The 16,350-nt window shown below is 34.7% G+C and overlaps 1 protein-coding gene across 1 annotated transcript; it reads right to left on the bottom strand.

Moving 5' to 3' along the window:
• Nucleotides 1–417: 417 nt before the first annotated feature.
• wu:fa25f02 (uncharacterized) lies at nucleotides 418–16,201 on the bottom strand. The gene is made up of 5 exons (XM_056452203.1): nucleotides 15,941–16,201; nucleotides 12,426–12,466; nucleotides 10,338–10,532; nucleotides 4,472–4,621; nucleotides 418–1,752 (listed from the first exon to the last, which is right to left on the bottom strand). The coding sequence occupies exons 3-5, from the start codon at nucleotides 10,501–10,503 to the stop codon at nucleotides 1,007–1,009; spliced, it is 1,062 nt and encodes a 353-aa protein (XP_056308178.1). The 5' UTR covers nucleotides 10,504–10,532; nucleotides 12,426–12,466; nucleotides 15,941–16,201; the 3' UTR covers nucleotides 418–1,006.
• Nucleotides 16,202–16,350: the final 149 nt, after the last annotated feature.

Raw genomic sequence — 16,350 nt, 5'->3', positions numbered from 1 at the left:
TTACATTTAGGTGATTCTTCGTTATTTAATAAATATGAATGTGTCAACCTAGAATGTCCAATTCGACATCTGGTATAGACCGTCTGATCATACCTGGTTTCGAAATTATAATTTGCTAAATGCCTTTCATTTATTTTCGGGTTATGTATATTTAATTCAAAGGGGCATTTGAAAATATATCCACAATTTTAATTGCTATTTTCTGTACACAAAGTTGTACAATTGTAATTTGACTTCTAGATGTTTCATTTTAGGTTTCCTTTATCCCCCCAGAGCCCTTAAAAATACACAGAAGCTCCACAGTGATGAAAGCTCACATTTTCGTGGTTGCACAAATTCCACGACGGCCAAATCATGGATCACGGTTAAGTAAACATCTAGCAGAGACAGACACTTCACACACAATAAAACAAGACCGAGTGCAAAGTAAGTTCTTTATTATATATATCTTTTTCTTTTTTTTAAACAATGTAGCTATTAAGACTTACAAAATCAATTTGGCACATATCAAACGATCACACTTCATACCTTTCTATCTTTTGTTCCTGACACCAAATACGCAATGGCTGAGTTATTCCCTTGGCTTTACGATAATGTGCTTCTGTTCCACAATTCCTGGTTTGGCATTTGTTCCTCACGCACGCGTACAAATACGAAAAAAAGAGGCAATAATTCATAAACAACTCTTTCTGAATGTTCCTGAATCGTTCCGACAAACATAAAAAAGGCAATTATTGCAGCCAACTCGTCCGCTGCAGATGAAACACTGGACGTGACGCACCAGACCGGACATTTCCAAATATTGCACGATGAATCCCTTATTTAATGACATTCGTCGAACGAAGGATGAGGGCTAAGGTAATACTAAGGCTTCAGCCCCGTGGTGCCAAGAATTACGTGGAAGCCAAGTCTGCATAGAAACGAAATATACGCGCCAAATCATCTTGCTCAACTTGAAATGCGTGCTACCAAAGTCGATCTGCTACCGAACGTAAACATACTGAAATCAGACCCCAGAATCGGCGTACATTCCATTGATGAGATAGTCGACCTGAGTGTAGTCCTTCCTCCTGTAGCTCTCGTACGCTTGCTTGACGAAAAGAGCCACCGCGACCACAAAAAAAAGCAGGCCGAAGAGTAGAACGGCCAATAGGGAGCTTGTGTTCAACAGGTGGCTGGTCAAAGGGTCTCCGGCCACCTCCACTATAGCTTTGCCCCCTTTGGGAACGTCTTTAGGCAGTGTGGGAACCACTACTGGCAGGTTTGTTGAGTTTTTTTGTGATGGCTTCTCAACTGGAGATGTTGGAATGGCAGTAGGTTGGAGTGGTTTGGTTGAAGGAATGGATGGAGGTGTTGCAGGCACTGATGGTGAGATGTTGGGGGATGATTTGGTCCCTGCTGGTGAAGGCTGTTTTGTGGTTTGTGCAAGTGTCGTTGTGCTGGTAGTTGTTGGAGAGGTGGTCATGGTTGGTGTTGTGGACGTTGAGGCTGGTGTTGGAACGGTTATATTTGGCACCGCAACAGTTATGGCAGGCTTTGGTGTTGTGGGGGTTGGCCCTGTAGTTAAGTTGATTTGTAAAATGGTCGGTGTTGGGGTTACCGTTGAGTTTGAGACGTTAGTTTGAGGTGCTAATGTTTGAGTGGTATTGGATGAAGAACTGTTTGAAGTAGGTTGGGAAAAGTTTTGGTTGGCAGAAGACTGAATGGGAAGTTCTGATTCGTCAGTCTGAGTTTTGTTCACATGGACAGAGTCTGCAAAAAAATAAATAAAGTTTGGGTTAGGGGATGTTTATAGTAGCATTAAAAAAAATAAAACTCCAGAGAAAACTGGATTCATACTTGTAGTTTAGGCCCTGTCCACACAAACACAAATGGTTTCAAAACCACACTTTGTTCTACGCGGTTTCGCGGTTTGCCCACTCGAAAACGCAGTGTCTTTAAACCAACTTTAAACCAAACTTTTCTGAAAACTCAGACCAGGTGAAGATTTTCCAAAATATTGGAAACACGGCTGGGTTCACACCGAACATAGAAGATGGAAATTAGGTAAAATTCCACACATTAGCAGCAAACGCATTGCATATTTTGTGTTGTCCGCCTGCGTGACGGTAATCTGACTCTCACGTTTGCATTGATTCCACGTTTGGTATGAATGGGGTCCTTAAACATGCCCCCTTAAATGAATCATTCAGCACAAGTTACTAATACTAGAAAACAAGATGTAAAACTGAACAAAGCTAATCTAATGCAATCATGGAACAGGATAGAAAATTAAATAAAAGTTAAATAAAAATATAATCCTAACATAGAAACAATGATAAAACTTGCTAAAAAATTGAGATATCGCATTGAGTTGTAAAATTCCACACATTCGCAGCAAAGCATTGCATATTTTGTGCCTGTTCGCCTTTGTTGATTAGTAAGCAATTTATTATTTTATATATATATAAAAAGAAAATTTAGAAAATAATTATTTTTAATTAATAATTTATTTATTTATACACACACTTTATTCCCTGTTTGGTATGAGCCCAGCCTAAAAGCATCATTATTGCCCCCTGTTGGTTTGGCGTGCCCTTAACATGCATCAGTGCAATTTAGCATTTTTATGTGGACAGAGAGAGTGAAAAACTATTTATTAAAACACCTGTATACGTGTGGACATGGCCTTAGTTGTCTTGGTTTGAAAAAGAGTCTCATATGAAGAAAAGCATTAGTTTTTAACCCATAATCTGAGGAAACACCTGTGTTTTGGTCAAAAGGTGATCACTGTGCATGTTATGGATATTTATCGGCTGAAAATTCTCATCGTGTAGAGAACTCAAAATTGAGCCAAAATTTCCACCGTGATGCGCAGAAATGAAAATCTACTAAAATGACTTATAAAACCTATATTGAACTGTAATGGATAAGATTGCGACTAAGACAAGGAAAACCAACAACAGGTGTGCTTAAGCACTGTAGTTTTATAGTCATTTTTTGTCAACTGCTCCAGAGTTGGTTTTAATCAAACCAAATCAACCAAGTGTGAACACGGTCAATAATGACCAATAAACCATCAATAGATCTTAAAATAATCAATAACATGTCCCCTTAAATGAATCATTCAACATAAGTAACTAAAATAGTAGAAAAGATGTGAAATTGAACAAAACTAATCCAATGCAATCACAGAACAGAAAGCATTATTTTCATTGTATACAGCAGTGTTTCTCAACCACGTTCCTGGAAAACACATTTTCCAGGTCTCTCTAATAAAACACCTCATTCTGATCATCAGTTCATTCAGAGACTGAAAGACCTGTAATATTTGTGACAGACAAAGGAGACATCTAAAACATGGAGTGCTGGTGGTCCTCCAGGAACATGCTTGAGGTGCACTGGAATACAGGATAGAACTAAATTGCAGAGCTTCTGCTTAAGATGTTTAACTAAAGACTACAAGATTTACACGAGAAAAAAAAAGAAATATTCAATTAAATAAAAAATATTTCTAACTCTAAGACATACAGTTGAAGTCAGAATTATTAGCCCCCCCTTTTAATTTTTCTCTTTTTTAAATATTTCCTAAATGATGTTTAACAGAGCAAAGAAATTTTCACAGTATGTCCAATAATATTTATTCTTCTGGAGAAAGTCATATTTTTTTATTTTGGCTAGAATAAAATCAGTTTATTTCTTTAAAAACCAGTTTAAGGTCAAAATTATTAGCCCCTTTAAACTAATTATTTTTTCGATAGTCTACAGAACAAACCATCGTTATACAATAACTTGACTAATTACCCCAACCTGCCTAGTTAACCTGATTAACCTAGTTAAGCCTTTAAATGTCACTAAGCTGAATACTACTAGTGTCTTGAAAAATATCTATTCAAATATTATTCACTGTCATCATGACAAAAAAATTATTAGAAAGGAGTTATTAAAACTATTATGATTAGAAATGTGTTGAGAAAAATCTTCTCTCCGTTAAACAAAAATTGGGGAAAAAAAAGGGAGGCTAATAATTATGATATCAACTGTGTGTGTGTGTGTGTGTATGTATATACTCAATTAAAAAGGCTAATAAGAGGCATGTAATGTTTGGAGGCCACCGGCTCCTTTTAAATGTGTTTTTTCTATTTTTTGTTGTGAGTATGTGATCCAGAAGTGTATAAACAAAGAGCAAACATACTGTGATGAACTGTGTCTGATGAAGAGCCGGTGTGCTCAAAACATTTCCCGCCTTGTATCAGCCTTTTTAATTTAATAAATTGGCTTTTTCGGTGTTGCCGACTTTTTGAATATATATTTTTGCACTTTTTGCTGTTCGGCTGAGCACCCATTAAAAAGTGATGTTCATTTTTCTAAAACAACGATAAAACTTGTTAAATGTGCTGCTGAACTGCATAATGGTAAAATAAAGAAAAGAAATACTGAAGAAGAATAGCACAGAGATCATACAATAGGAATAGTAGAATAAAAGTATTACCTGTTGAGTTCGCATCTTGCTCCACTAACAGGTCGATGAAATTAGTGTAATTTCCACAAGATGAGTTCTGGGTATCATTCGCACAGCTAATCAGAACACACATTTTTTCTTTATAAAGAAAGGCATGGGTGCAGGATTTGTTCTGAGGACCTGAAAAACGAACAATAAATCAATCAAGATGATTCTTAGAAGTTTCCCATTTAAGATGTTTGCAGAGGCTGTGGATTAAGAACATATTTTGAAAAATGCTTGTTGATGGTCAAATGAGTTCAGTAGTACGAAAGGAAACTACTACTCAAGTCAATAGGTACAAATTCATCCAGAAATGTTCAAAGTATCTTATTCTGTGCAATAAATGGTGCGTAAATGACAGATTTCATTTTTGGATAACTATTGGTTTAATGTCAATTCTCCGCATCACATGAACAGTTTCATCTGTGTATTCAAAAGAAAAAAAAGGCCTGTAGGTGAGTAAATAAACTGCAAAGTTTAATTTGAGCAAACCATCTCTTTAAACAAATCCTATACAAATATTAGGAAATAAACAAGAGATTAAAAATGTAACCATGTGTTTTACCAATGTTCCCCAAATATAATTTATTTTTGCAGTCATAATCCAAATTTAATAGGACAAATAACCCAAAGTAGGTTTGTAACTGCTCTTTTTAGAGTGTCACTGCAAAATATATTTTACAGCCGGCTCTAAAATGTGAAATAATACGAACAGTGCGATTTGTGACTCATCAACCTTAGGTTGTTTTCATTGGGACAAAGACGTTCCCTGAATGCTCATTACTGGATGTCAAACTGCATATGCTGTGCTCTGCAGTCTTGGAGAACGAGCGACGTCTGGGAGAAAAAACAGGCCTCGCCGCACCTCTCTTTGATCTCATCCCAGCAGCCATGTGTGCGTTAGGTACAGCACACCTCAACCTCCACATCCGTCTCCACTCTTTCCCTTATTCCCACTTCCCCTGATTACTTAAGCAGGCGGGACCAACGGGGCTAGAAAGAATGTGCTTGCGCTGGCACTGCAGAAAAGCTCCAAAATGCCCCCATTTCCCTTTCTGGAGCGAGCCAATGGACAATCAGCGAGTGTTTAAAAGCTCCAGGTGAATCAATAATTCGGTGAGGTAAAAAAGCGGAGCTTGAATCATCACTTGGTCATTGTTGACACACTAAATCGAGAGGCCAGATGCATCGGTTGCATTTTTCCCCTATTTTAAACACTTCTCCAGCTGTTAAAAGCAGAAAACCAACCAATCCAAACGAATGGATTCCGGTATGAAACCATAGAGGACCTGGCTTGATTTTTGCAGTCGCCACAGGTCCGATTGGTCTTTGACGTGTTGAAAAAACACACCGTTCCCTCCACTGGAATGTGGAATGCTTATATATTTATAGCTCGCCATCATTCCAAACATTGCAGACTTCCAGATGGCAGTGGCGATTCTGACCTTGCGTTCGATCTCTATACGGTTAACGTGATGGAAACTCAATACCGACGTGTGTATGAGTGTGTGTGTGTGTGTGTGTGTGTGTGTGTTATGGGACGGGGGGCAGGGCCAGGAGTTCTACCCCCAAACACAAAGCCAGAAACCCCCCCACCCCACCCCGGGGTCATTTGGGCTGTCTGCTTGTTTACAGAGGTGGCAAGATAGTCAAGTGCAACGTGTGTGGCCAAAGTGAAAGGAGGGAAAAAAAGAAAGTGATTTAATTAAAAAAAGAGCATGTCTTGACGAGGACTGGAAGAAGGGAAGGACCCGCTGAAGCAGCGCCTGGCGCATAAGCAGAACAGCCAGCCCAGGCCTCCCTTTCATCTTAAATGCGAAACACATGGCCCTCTTTGAAAGTGCACGTCCTTCAAGGGGAAAACATGATGTATAAAAAAGCAAAACAAAAGCATATGGCTTTACTTTGAAAATAAAAAAAAAATGATATTCAACAGGTACCCTGTTGTATCTCTGAAGGTTGCACGCAGATTGCATTTCATTCTCAAGCACTCCAAAAAAACTGAAAATAAAAAAAGGCTGGTTTAATTCTAGGAAAGAGTGGAAAAGCATCAAATCTCGAACCAACTAACTATAAAGATGTCCCATGTTAGAGCTTTGGCCAGCTGATGGGACTGTCACTTGCCTTATCCGCTTGTTAAGTGGTGACGTATGGAATACTGTTTCCAGGTCCAAGCCACTGCTCATTTGAATTAACAAAATATTCATTTATGACCACTTTTTAGTCAGATCTAGGGATGCAAGGATTAACCGGTAGGGGTGTCAAAAATAATTGTTTCTTCTGTGCACCGTGATGCAGATGGGGACAATTTGATATCAGTTTAGTGATAGATCATAACCGGTTATTACGTACTGACGTCATTTATCTCCTATGCGCGATGTCGCAGTAGAATACTATGGTGAAGGAGGCGAGGGCGACTAAATAAAACGCTCATACTACTTAAAAGGTAGATAATTATGCACAATACAACTGCTTGTGAGTTTGCTGGAAAGTCTTTCATTGACACCGAAGAAGGCACAGCACACGAGCCGCGTTTTCACTACTAGGGAGAAATGCTGTAAAAATCCATCTCTGCCTCTCTCTCTCTGGACATTTAACCCACTGGCCTGTTTGTGAGGTAACTTTTCCTCTCCTCTCGGCTGTTAAAGCGATACTTGTGGATCCAGACACGAGCGTGCCTGAGGTGCAAGTTTTCTCCACTGTGTCTATTATGGATTACCTGTGATAACCGCGTATTATTCGCATACAAACTGTAACCGTGGCTGTTCTTCCCGCGTAACTCATTGGTGAACAGCGCTTTCATTTCTAAAGCCAATAGCAGCCCTCTCTGTTGAGCGGGTGAAGACAAAGACCAAACATAGGGGTGTAAGACAGCGCTCGAAAAGGAAGCGGGATAATATTTACATTAGTTTCTTTGCTATAAATGCTCATGCTGTCTTCTGTGCATGTATTGGAGTTTTGTTTGAAACATACAAAAAGAGTGTTTTCTTTGAGCAGGTCAAATTAAAGGTACAGTTCATGCTTGTATTAAAGAACAAAATTGAATTACAAATAATACATACTATACTAAATCTATTAAAGGAATACTATATTTATAGATTATTAAAAAAATAATAAAATCTTGTGTTGTGAAGAAAAAAAAATAATCTAATAATTTATGGAAAGCATCGTCAATGAACAGTGATATCGAATTGAACCGAATCGATAGCATGATAATTGTAACCGAACCATGAGACCAGTGTAGGTTAACACCCCTATTAACCTTTTTCACTATATGCTTTAATATGTCCTGGTTAATTAGTCGTAAAGGCTTCTCAACGCCGAGTTCTGCATGGAACAAAACTGCTGCAACTAAAAGTTATGCCAACTGTACCCTAGTTCAAAGTTCCAAGCTTGTACATCAACCAAGCCTGTACATCAATACACACACACACACACACACACACACACACACACTAGATTACCTATGACTGAGGCTCTCAACTGACACCTCTTTCACACCGCATGCAAGAGATGTTCACATATCACGTCTTTTGCACGCACAATTTTGTTATTTCTAATGAAGGTATGCGGCTGGAGCTTGACTGATGTGTATGACGCAATGTATGCAGCATTGTAGGTAGGGATGCAGCGATTAACCGGTTTCTCTATTAACCATGCTTTAATTTGTAATGGTTAATTAATCGTAAAGGCTTCTCAACGCCGCGTTTCTGTACGGAACAAAACTGCTGCAACTAAAAGTTATGCCAACTGTACGTTTCTACATTTGTTTATTGTTGCTAATATGTAGCTTTGACTTACATTAGACAAATACTATTTTTATTATTCTTCTTTTTATTTATTTATTTTTTTATTAATTTATTTATTTATTCATTGTTCTGTCATTTATTTTCACTGTAAAATTATTACTTATGTTCAAATGTGAAAAAGCTTTTCATTTATTTTTAATTACAACCAACATTAATTGGTTACTGAGCATCAATAAATAACACGTAAAAATATTTAATGCGATTTTCTAAACAAGTAGTGTGGAAATTAGTTGAAAAGTAGTTAGTAGTTGAAATTAATGAATGCATAATAATCGTGATTATTCCTGACTATAATCATACAACCAAAATCTATAATCATTGCATCCCTATTCAGATCACACATTAAAGTGAATTTTATATAAGATCATGGTGTACACGACACTCTCTGGACTTGCTGCATCAGACACCAATATTTGAACAATTTATAAAAAAAAATTAAGCACTTTCTGGCCATCGGATATTAGGCATGGATATATAGATTGCGATTGTGATTTTCAAAAGTATTACAGCGCTTTGTAAACGTTTATTATTACCATTTGTTGAGTCTCCCCATATAGTTTGATAGAGCGCTTGGACCGGGATGCTGCTTTGTGTGACGTCACACTTAAGCGGATACAGACTTTTAAAATCATACACGTGTATAGTTTTCCAAATTTAAAGAGATTGTTCACACAAAAATGAAAAATCAGTTCACCATCATGCATCACTTTCTTCTGCCAAACACAAGAGACATTTTAGGGCGTCCAATGCTGTTTGGTTCTCATTGTTCTTAAAAATATTTTCTATTGTGCACTACACAAAGTCAGTCATACAGGTTTGGAATGACATGAGCGACAAAATGTTGACAGAAATTTGTCCACATGGACAGAAATGGCAATTATATCTTTAACGATTGTATTCTATGACGTACTAAAAATTGTTTTGACACATTCCGCAGATGTAGATAGAACACAAAGATAAAATTATCACAATGCTTTGCACAAATGATGATTTGTGACAAAAGTGTCCATGTTATTAATATTACATATTCATTGTATTGTTTATAACAGGGTTTCTGTAGGTTTCAGAGTCAAATATAAGACTTTAAGACCTTTTTAAGACCATTATAAATCAATTTTCAGACTTATACAGGGCTTTTTTATATTCTAGAATAATTAGTTATTTCTTAGCAACATATTTTAAATAAACTCAAAACAAGCAAACCCTAGTTGTATGCATACACAATCTTCAACAAAAAAACCTTATTTATAAACTGTAATAAAATAAATGTATGCACAACAGACCGTTTAGGTCAGTGTCCTCACCATATATGGACTATAAATTCACAGAGAACGTTTAAACAAATATTGTTAAGGATGATAATTAAACCTTTAAACCAACAGAGTTATAAACAGTTCGGTTAAAAGTTCTAATGAAATGGATTGTTGGCGATTGAATGCTTGTTGGCCCGCTTGGCTTATCTTTACATGAACATAGGAAAATTGCAACCTGTTTACAATTATTTAAGACCTACAAGACACCATTTCAGTGAATATAAGACTTTTATAAAGCCTATAACTTATTTTTTGAAATGTAAGATATTTTAAGACCCTGCGGACACCCTGTATTAGGTCATTACAATGCATTCTCTGAAAATAGTTTCTTTTATTAAAGAAACCATAATAAAAATGTGTATAAAATATATATATTGTAAATAACTTATTTTTTTATTTATTCATATATATATATATATATATATAGATAGGTGTATGTATGTATGCATGCATGTATGTGTGCGTGCATGCGTGTGTGTGTGTATTACAAAATTTGAGTAGGTCAATAAAATCCTCTTTTTGAGTCCTGCAGTGATTCACATACTACAAACTCTGCCTTAAAAATATGAATAACATTTATAGTTTAAAACAATCTCATTTTTAAATTACCTTTTCAAATTATCTTTTATTCAAACATGTCATCATCAAAAATCTTGAATTAAAACTAAATGGCAGAAAAATCCATTAAGGACTGTGTATTTATAATGGAATGACTACAACAGAAAGACTTACAGAGTTCAGTCCCGCAATCTTTTGGGTCTGCCACAGTCTTATTAGCCACAATAGTGAGGCCATTTAGAGAATGTGTGGGAGTACATGGAAGCACAAAGAGTCCCAGGATGGGCAGCAGGACCAGGACAGGATGGACAGTCATGATCACATGAGTGGCTGAGACCATAATGTGAGAGAGGGTCACATCCCCAACATCTGGGAGAAAAACAAAAACATTTTCCAAAGTGAAATTTAAGCAATTCTCAATCTCTTCAGGTGGATTTTCAAACTTTTCCAGCAATCGTGGTTCCCACAGTTTCATTAACAAAAGATTCACTGACTTTTTAAAGCACCGTTAATTTTAAAACAATCACCTTTGTAATTCATAACCCAGCATATGTACTGCCATGAAAGTACTTAACATTTCACTTACACTTAGTATCTATGTTAAAAATAGAGTAATTTTTACAAATGTTTACAAATTTTTACAAATGTTTGACCGATTAAAAAAATCTTGTTTAAAGAACTACAAAAATTTGTTTAATTCAATAGAGGCAATTTTCAAATGTGGTTTCTGAAAAATTTATTAAATGTATTATTAAAGGTTTAAATGTAAGATTTTTGATTTAAGAATTTCAATTTTTCATTCTGTCGTTGACAATTGAGCACAACTGCTGAAATAAACCATAAATTTAATTTCAAATTTAATTCAAGCTCTTTTATAGACCTATGTTTTTAAGTAGATAGATAGATAGATAGATAGATAGATAGATAGATAGATAGATAGATAGATAGATAGATAGATAGATAGGCTAATAATTTTGACTTAAAATGGTTTAAAAAAAAAACAGCTCTTATTCTAGCCAATAAGACTTTCTCCAGAAGAAAAAAATATTATCAGACATACTGTGAAAATTTCCTTGCTCTGTTAAACATCATTTGGGAAGTTTAAGTTACATTGCAACTAATTCTCATTAGATTAGATATTTTGGTGCATTTACACAGAACATATATTATATCAGTTAAGAGGTTATATCGTTATTAAATAAAATGAATAAACACCAAAAAAAAAATTATAAAAAAATAAAATAATAAAAAAGAGAGACCAACAACAACAACAAAAGATTTGTTAAATTTTGTAGTTTGTATTTTTATTTTTTTTTTAGCAATAAGTCATATGATGTAATGTAAATGTATTGCATTAGGTGACCAAACTCTTAATTTAAGCAAAATAAGTCTAAAAAACTTTGTTTAATGGATCAAAAATTATAGGCTATAGTCACTGAAAAATGTATAAAAATATTAATTTTCAAAAGGGGTTGTAATCAATCATGCTGAGAACACATGCATGCAAGTAATACAGTACAGTACAGAATTTTAATGGCATGTTTCCCCCAAGCCCATCACTGAATTACTGTCATTTATTCTCTTATATAAATTTCCAATCAATCTTAAGTGCATGTCATGCATTTCTCATCCTAAAAATATTTATTTTAATTTCAAAGAGTTTAATTTATTATTTTAAGTTCAGAGTTTTCATTTTATGCAAAAGCAAAAAGATTTAATTTAATTAGTTAATAATTGTTACAGATATTTAGTAAGATCAATTATTGTAAAAAGCAAAACAATTACATTTTCAAGCAGTTTTAAACACGTTTAAATAGATGGAAAGAATTCAATAGTTAAAATATTGTGACAGTGAGCCTAAATGTGACACAATTGCGCCATCTAGTATAAATTCCGAAACACTACAGCAACAAACTCTGGACATTTCCTCTGAACATCGTTTTCACATTATTGTTAGACTAAACCTAGACTACAAATGCACTATAAAAACACACACATATAATAATAGCATGTTGTTTATCTTTTATTTATTTTTTAACTTTACAGTCTCTTCTGTGATAGAAACATGAGCCGATTTGCTGCACTTCCACAGGCTTTGTTGAGTATAAGGAAGTTTGAGGTAAGAAAATAGTTGCAGATAAAGCTCCGCCACACCCCTTACAAATCACACTGCAAACAGCACAGAGGGCTTCACTAAACCCGTTCCAGGATCTACAGATCATATGACTTCCATCCAGGCTCAAACAAAGCAACGAAACTCACTCAGAGATGAAGCGGATTATTCACGGATGCTCCGTTCTGTGCTGGAATAAAACAAAAAAAAAATATTATTAAAATGATAATAATAAAGTCTGTGGGTGTAGAAATGGGTTAAATCACTTTTAAAGAATCCTACATCTATTTATGGGTTATTTAAGACCAGGGGTGCCCAAACTTTTTCATATGAAGGGCCAAAAATCAAATATCATTGTGAGCTGTCGGCCGCAGATTAATATACCAAACTATATTACATTAAAGTTGGCTAATTTCCTAATTTTTTCATAATATATTTCAAAATAAATAACACATTACTTTAAAACATATTACTGATCATTAGTATTCATTATTATTATTTTAATTGTATTAATGTAGTTTAAATTATCGCAATAAAAAAACATTAACAATCACATTTAAAACACATTGGAGTTCAATGCTGAATTGTCAAGCAGAATGACTCCTAGCTCACCAAAGTCTCTGCATTGTGAGTGTGACTGTGAACACTTAAACAAAATCTGATTGATTCACACCATTTAATTGAAACATTTAATTTCAGTTAGCTTTTAACAAAACAAAAAACAAAAGGTTGTATTAAATTTGAATGGATAATCTCGAAACCATCCTTATCATTCTCCCTCTCTTCTCAGATGGGATGGTGGGCCAAATCAAAGGCTACCATGAGCCCTAGTTTGAGCATCCCTGTTTAAGACACAAAAGAGAGACACGTGATGCTGGTGATCAACACTGGACATTTCTATACGCTGTAATAAAAATACTGGGTTCCACACATTAGATTTGTGTTGGGACAACATGAGGGAATTCAATTAAATTATTAGTTAACAAATTAAAGTCGATTGAACATAAAACAATTTGTCTCTTAAAAAAAAAAAACTCAATAATTGTGTTGTTTCAGCTCAATTTAAATAACTAGTTTGTACAAACAGAAAATGCTAATAATTATTAAGGTAATGTTTGTTTTACTTACACACATTCAGACTTTCTCCTTATTAATATAAAAGCATTCTTTGCAAATTCTAATTAGTACAATCATATTAGCACCAAATGACTAAAATACAACATTGTTCACAGTCAAATAAATACTGCTAGTGTTGTTTTGAAGTCATACTTGCATGTGATTTCAGGTTGAATATTCAAAGTAACATGGTAAACAATATAGGTAGCATGTCACAAGTTGTCACTGAACGAATGTGCAAATGTAAAAACCTCTGATGCCCTTTCTGTATTGAGTTAAAGTGGATGTACAGTTGATGTGAGAATTATTAAACCCCCCTGAATTATTAGCCCCCCTGTTTATTTTTTTCCCCGATTCCTGTTTAACGGAGAGATTTTCTCAACACATTTCTAAACATAATAGTTTTGATAACTCATTACTAATAACTGATTTATGTTATCTTTGCCATGATGACAGTAAATAATATTTGATTAAATATTTTTCAAGACACTTCTATACAGCTTAAAGTTACATTTAAAGGCTTAACTAGATTAATTAGGTTAACTAGAGTAATTAGGCAAGTCATTGTATAACAATGGTTTGTTCTGTAGACTATCAAAAAATAAAGCTTAAAGGGGCTAATAATTTTGACCTTAAATGTTTTTAAAAAAATGTAAAACTGTTTTTATTTTAGCCTAAGTAAAACAAATAAGACTTTCTCCAGAAGAAAAAATATTATCAGACATACTGTGAAAATTTCCCTGCTCTGTTAAACACAATTTGGGAAATATTTAAAAAAAAGAAAAACATTTCAAAGGGGGATTAATAATTCTGATTTCAACTATATGTTACAAGGAAACTGAACTCTTGCTGTGTAGAAAAAAAATATACACTGAGAACTTTTTATACTAGCTATATTGAGCGTATAATAAGCTTTTCCTTTTTATGCTGGTTCTCCTCACTTTCAGTTAGAGACGAAAATCGCCTTCAAAACTTAGTCAAGTTTATCTCCAAGATTATTGGTTTGCCTCTGCGGAGTCCAGCTGAGTTACATGAACAGCAAATGATAAGAAAAAAAATCAAAGTGTGATAGAAGATGATGCTCACCCCTCACTCCCTTTTTTTTTTTTTTTTTTTTTACACTGGTGCCCTCTGGAAGGTTTAAAAGCATTAAATGCTCTTCTACACTGTAAAACCCAAAAAGTTATGGTAATAAGCCATTTGAGGAAACTGATTGCAACAAAGCATTTATATTCAAAAACAAATCCTAACGAGTACTGTGAACTTAATCCATGAAGCAATTTGAGCAAAGAAAAATCCAATAAATGAAGAAAACTCAAACCAACAGAGTACCGCAAAACCAACTAAGTTAAGGTAACTCAAACCGTTTGAGGAAACTGATTGCAACAAACCAATTAAGTTCAAAAACTAATCCTAATGAGTACTGTGAACTTAATCCATGAAGCAATTTGAGCAAAGAAAAATCCAATAAATGAAGAAAACTCAAACCAACAGAGTACCGCAAAACCAACTAAGTTAAGGTAACTCAAACCGTTTGAGGAAACTGATTGCAACAAACCAATTAAGTTCAAAAACTAATCCTAATGAGTACTGTGAACTTAATCCATTTGAGTAAATGAAGCAATTTGAGCACAATAAAACCTAATAAATGAAGAGAACTTAAACCAACTGAGTACTGTAAAACTAAATGAGTTAAGGTAACTCAAACCGTTTGAGATCACCGATCACAAACCATTTGAGTTAAAAAAAAAACGAAACTATATGAGTACTGTGAACTTACTCCATTTAAGTTGAAGTAATGAGGTATTTAATGAACTCATTACCTTCAACACAGTCTCCTTACAAATGAGTAGAATTAACTTTGTCAATTTTGAGTTAACAACACTTATTTTATTTGATAAAGTTGACTATTGGAATTCAGTGTAACAAATATATATTCACCTTTGTTCCTGAGGCAATAAGGCTTTATAACCTTACATTTTAGCAAGTTTTAAATATTTAATGTAGGAGTCCTTCTTATAGTATTTTTTATGATTTAATAAATTATTAATCTTCATGCTGGATTGTCTTTCTTAATCTTGTTTGTAAGTGATTTGTCTCTTTATGTGTTTGCTGTATCATGATGCTGCTGCCCTAATTTAACTGCCCCTGGTGGGATTAATAAAGTTGCTCAATTTAATATGCTACTTTGGAGTGTAGAAGTTAACATTCAATTGCATTATGTTAAAATAAAACTCGAAATTCTTAAGTATGTGTGCATTACTATGGTTATAAACTCTTTAAAGCAGGTCAGTTAATGTAGGAATGTGAAAACAAACGACATCATTGTTTGCTCTTTACAAAGGAACATGTGTTTTCTAACTGACCTACATCTGTATTTGAGTTTCCCCTCAGAGACACACCCTTATTACAATTAAAATATACAATTTGACTGGACTAATTTGAAGAATAAGTAACACATGCATATGATACATCACAAGGAAATCAGAAAACAAACATATGTCCTAATCTTGTCGAACATATAAAAGGTTAACGAGAGCGCACTCACCAACTGAAGCAATTTAAATATGATGTGTTTGTCTCAATGTAAACAGCAGCGTTTCAGGAACACTCTTCTTTATTGCGGTGTACGAACGCGAGCGATTGAACAGCGTATCATTCTTTCTTTAATGCGGCGGCTGTTTATTGTCACTCCCCTGTCAAATGTTTCATAGTTTAAATCGAATAGTTTATGTAAGTAACAGCTTGCTGACAGACACGACACACGGGTGATGCGACAAGAGGAAATTCAGGACTTCCAGGTCATGCCGCGGTGTTCCGCGAGTGCGTCAAAATAAAAGTTCTCGGCTCATACGTTCCGCGTTTGAGTTTTGATTGGATCGTAAATTAACTAAGGGCCAATTAAGCTGCATTCAATTAGTAACTGTATTATCTCAGTATTAGCAGTTTCTTAATGGA

This window comes from Danio aesculapii, chromosome 25 (genome assembly GCF_903798145.1).
Source record: "Danio aesculapii chromosome 25, fDanAes4.1, whole genome shotgun sequence".
Taxonomy (NCBI): domain Eukaryota; kingdom Metazoa; phylum Chordata; class Actinopteri; order Cypriniformes; family Danionidae; genus Danio; species Danio aesculapii.
This window is presented reverse-complemented; position numbering and strand designations above follow the sequence as displayed.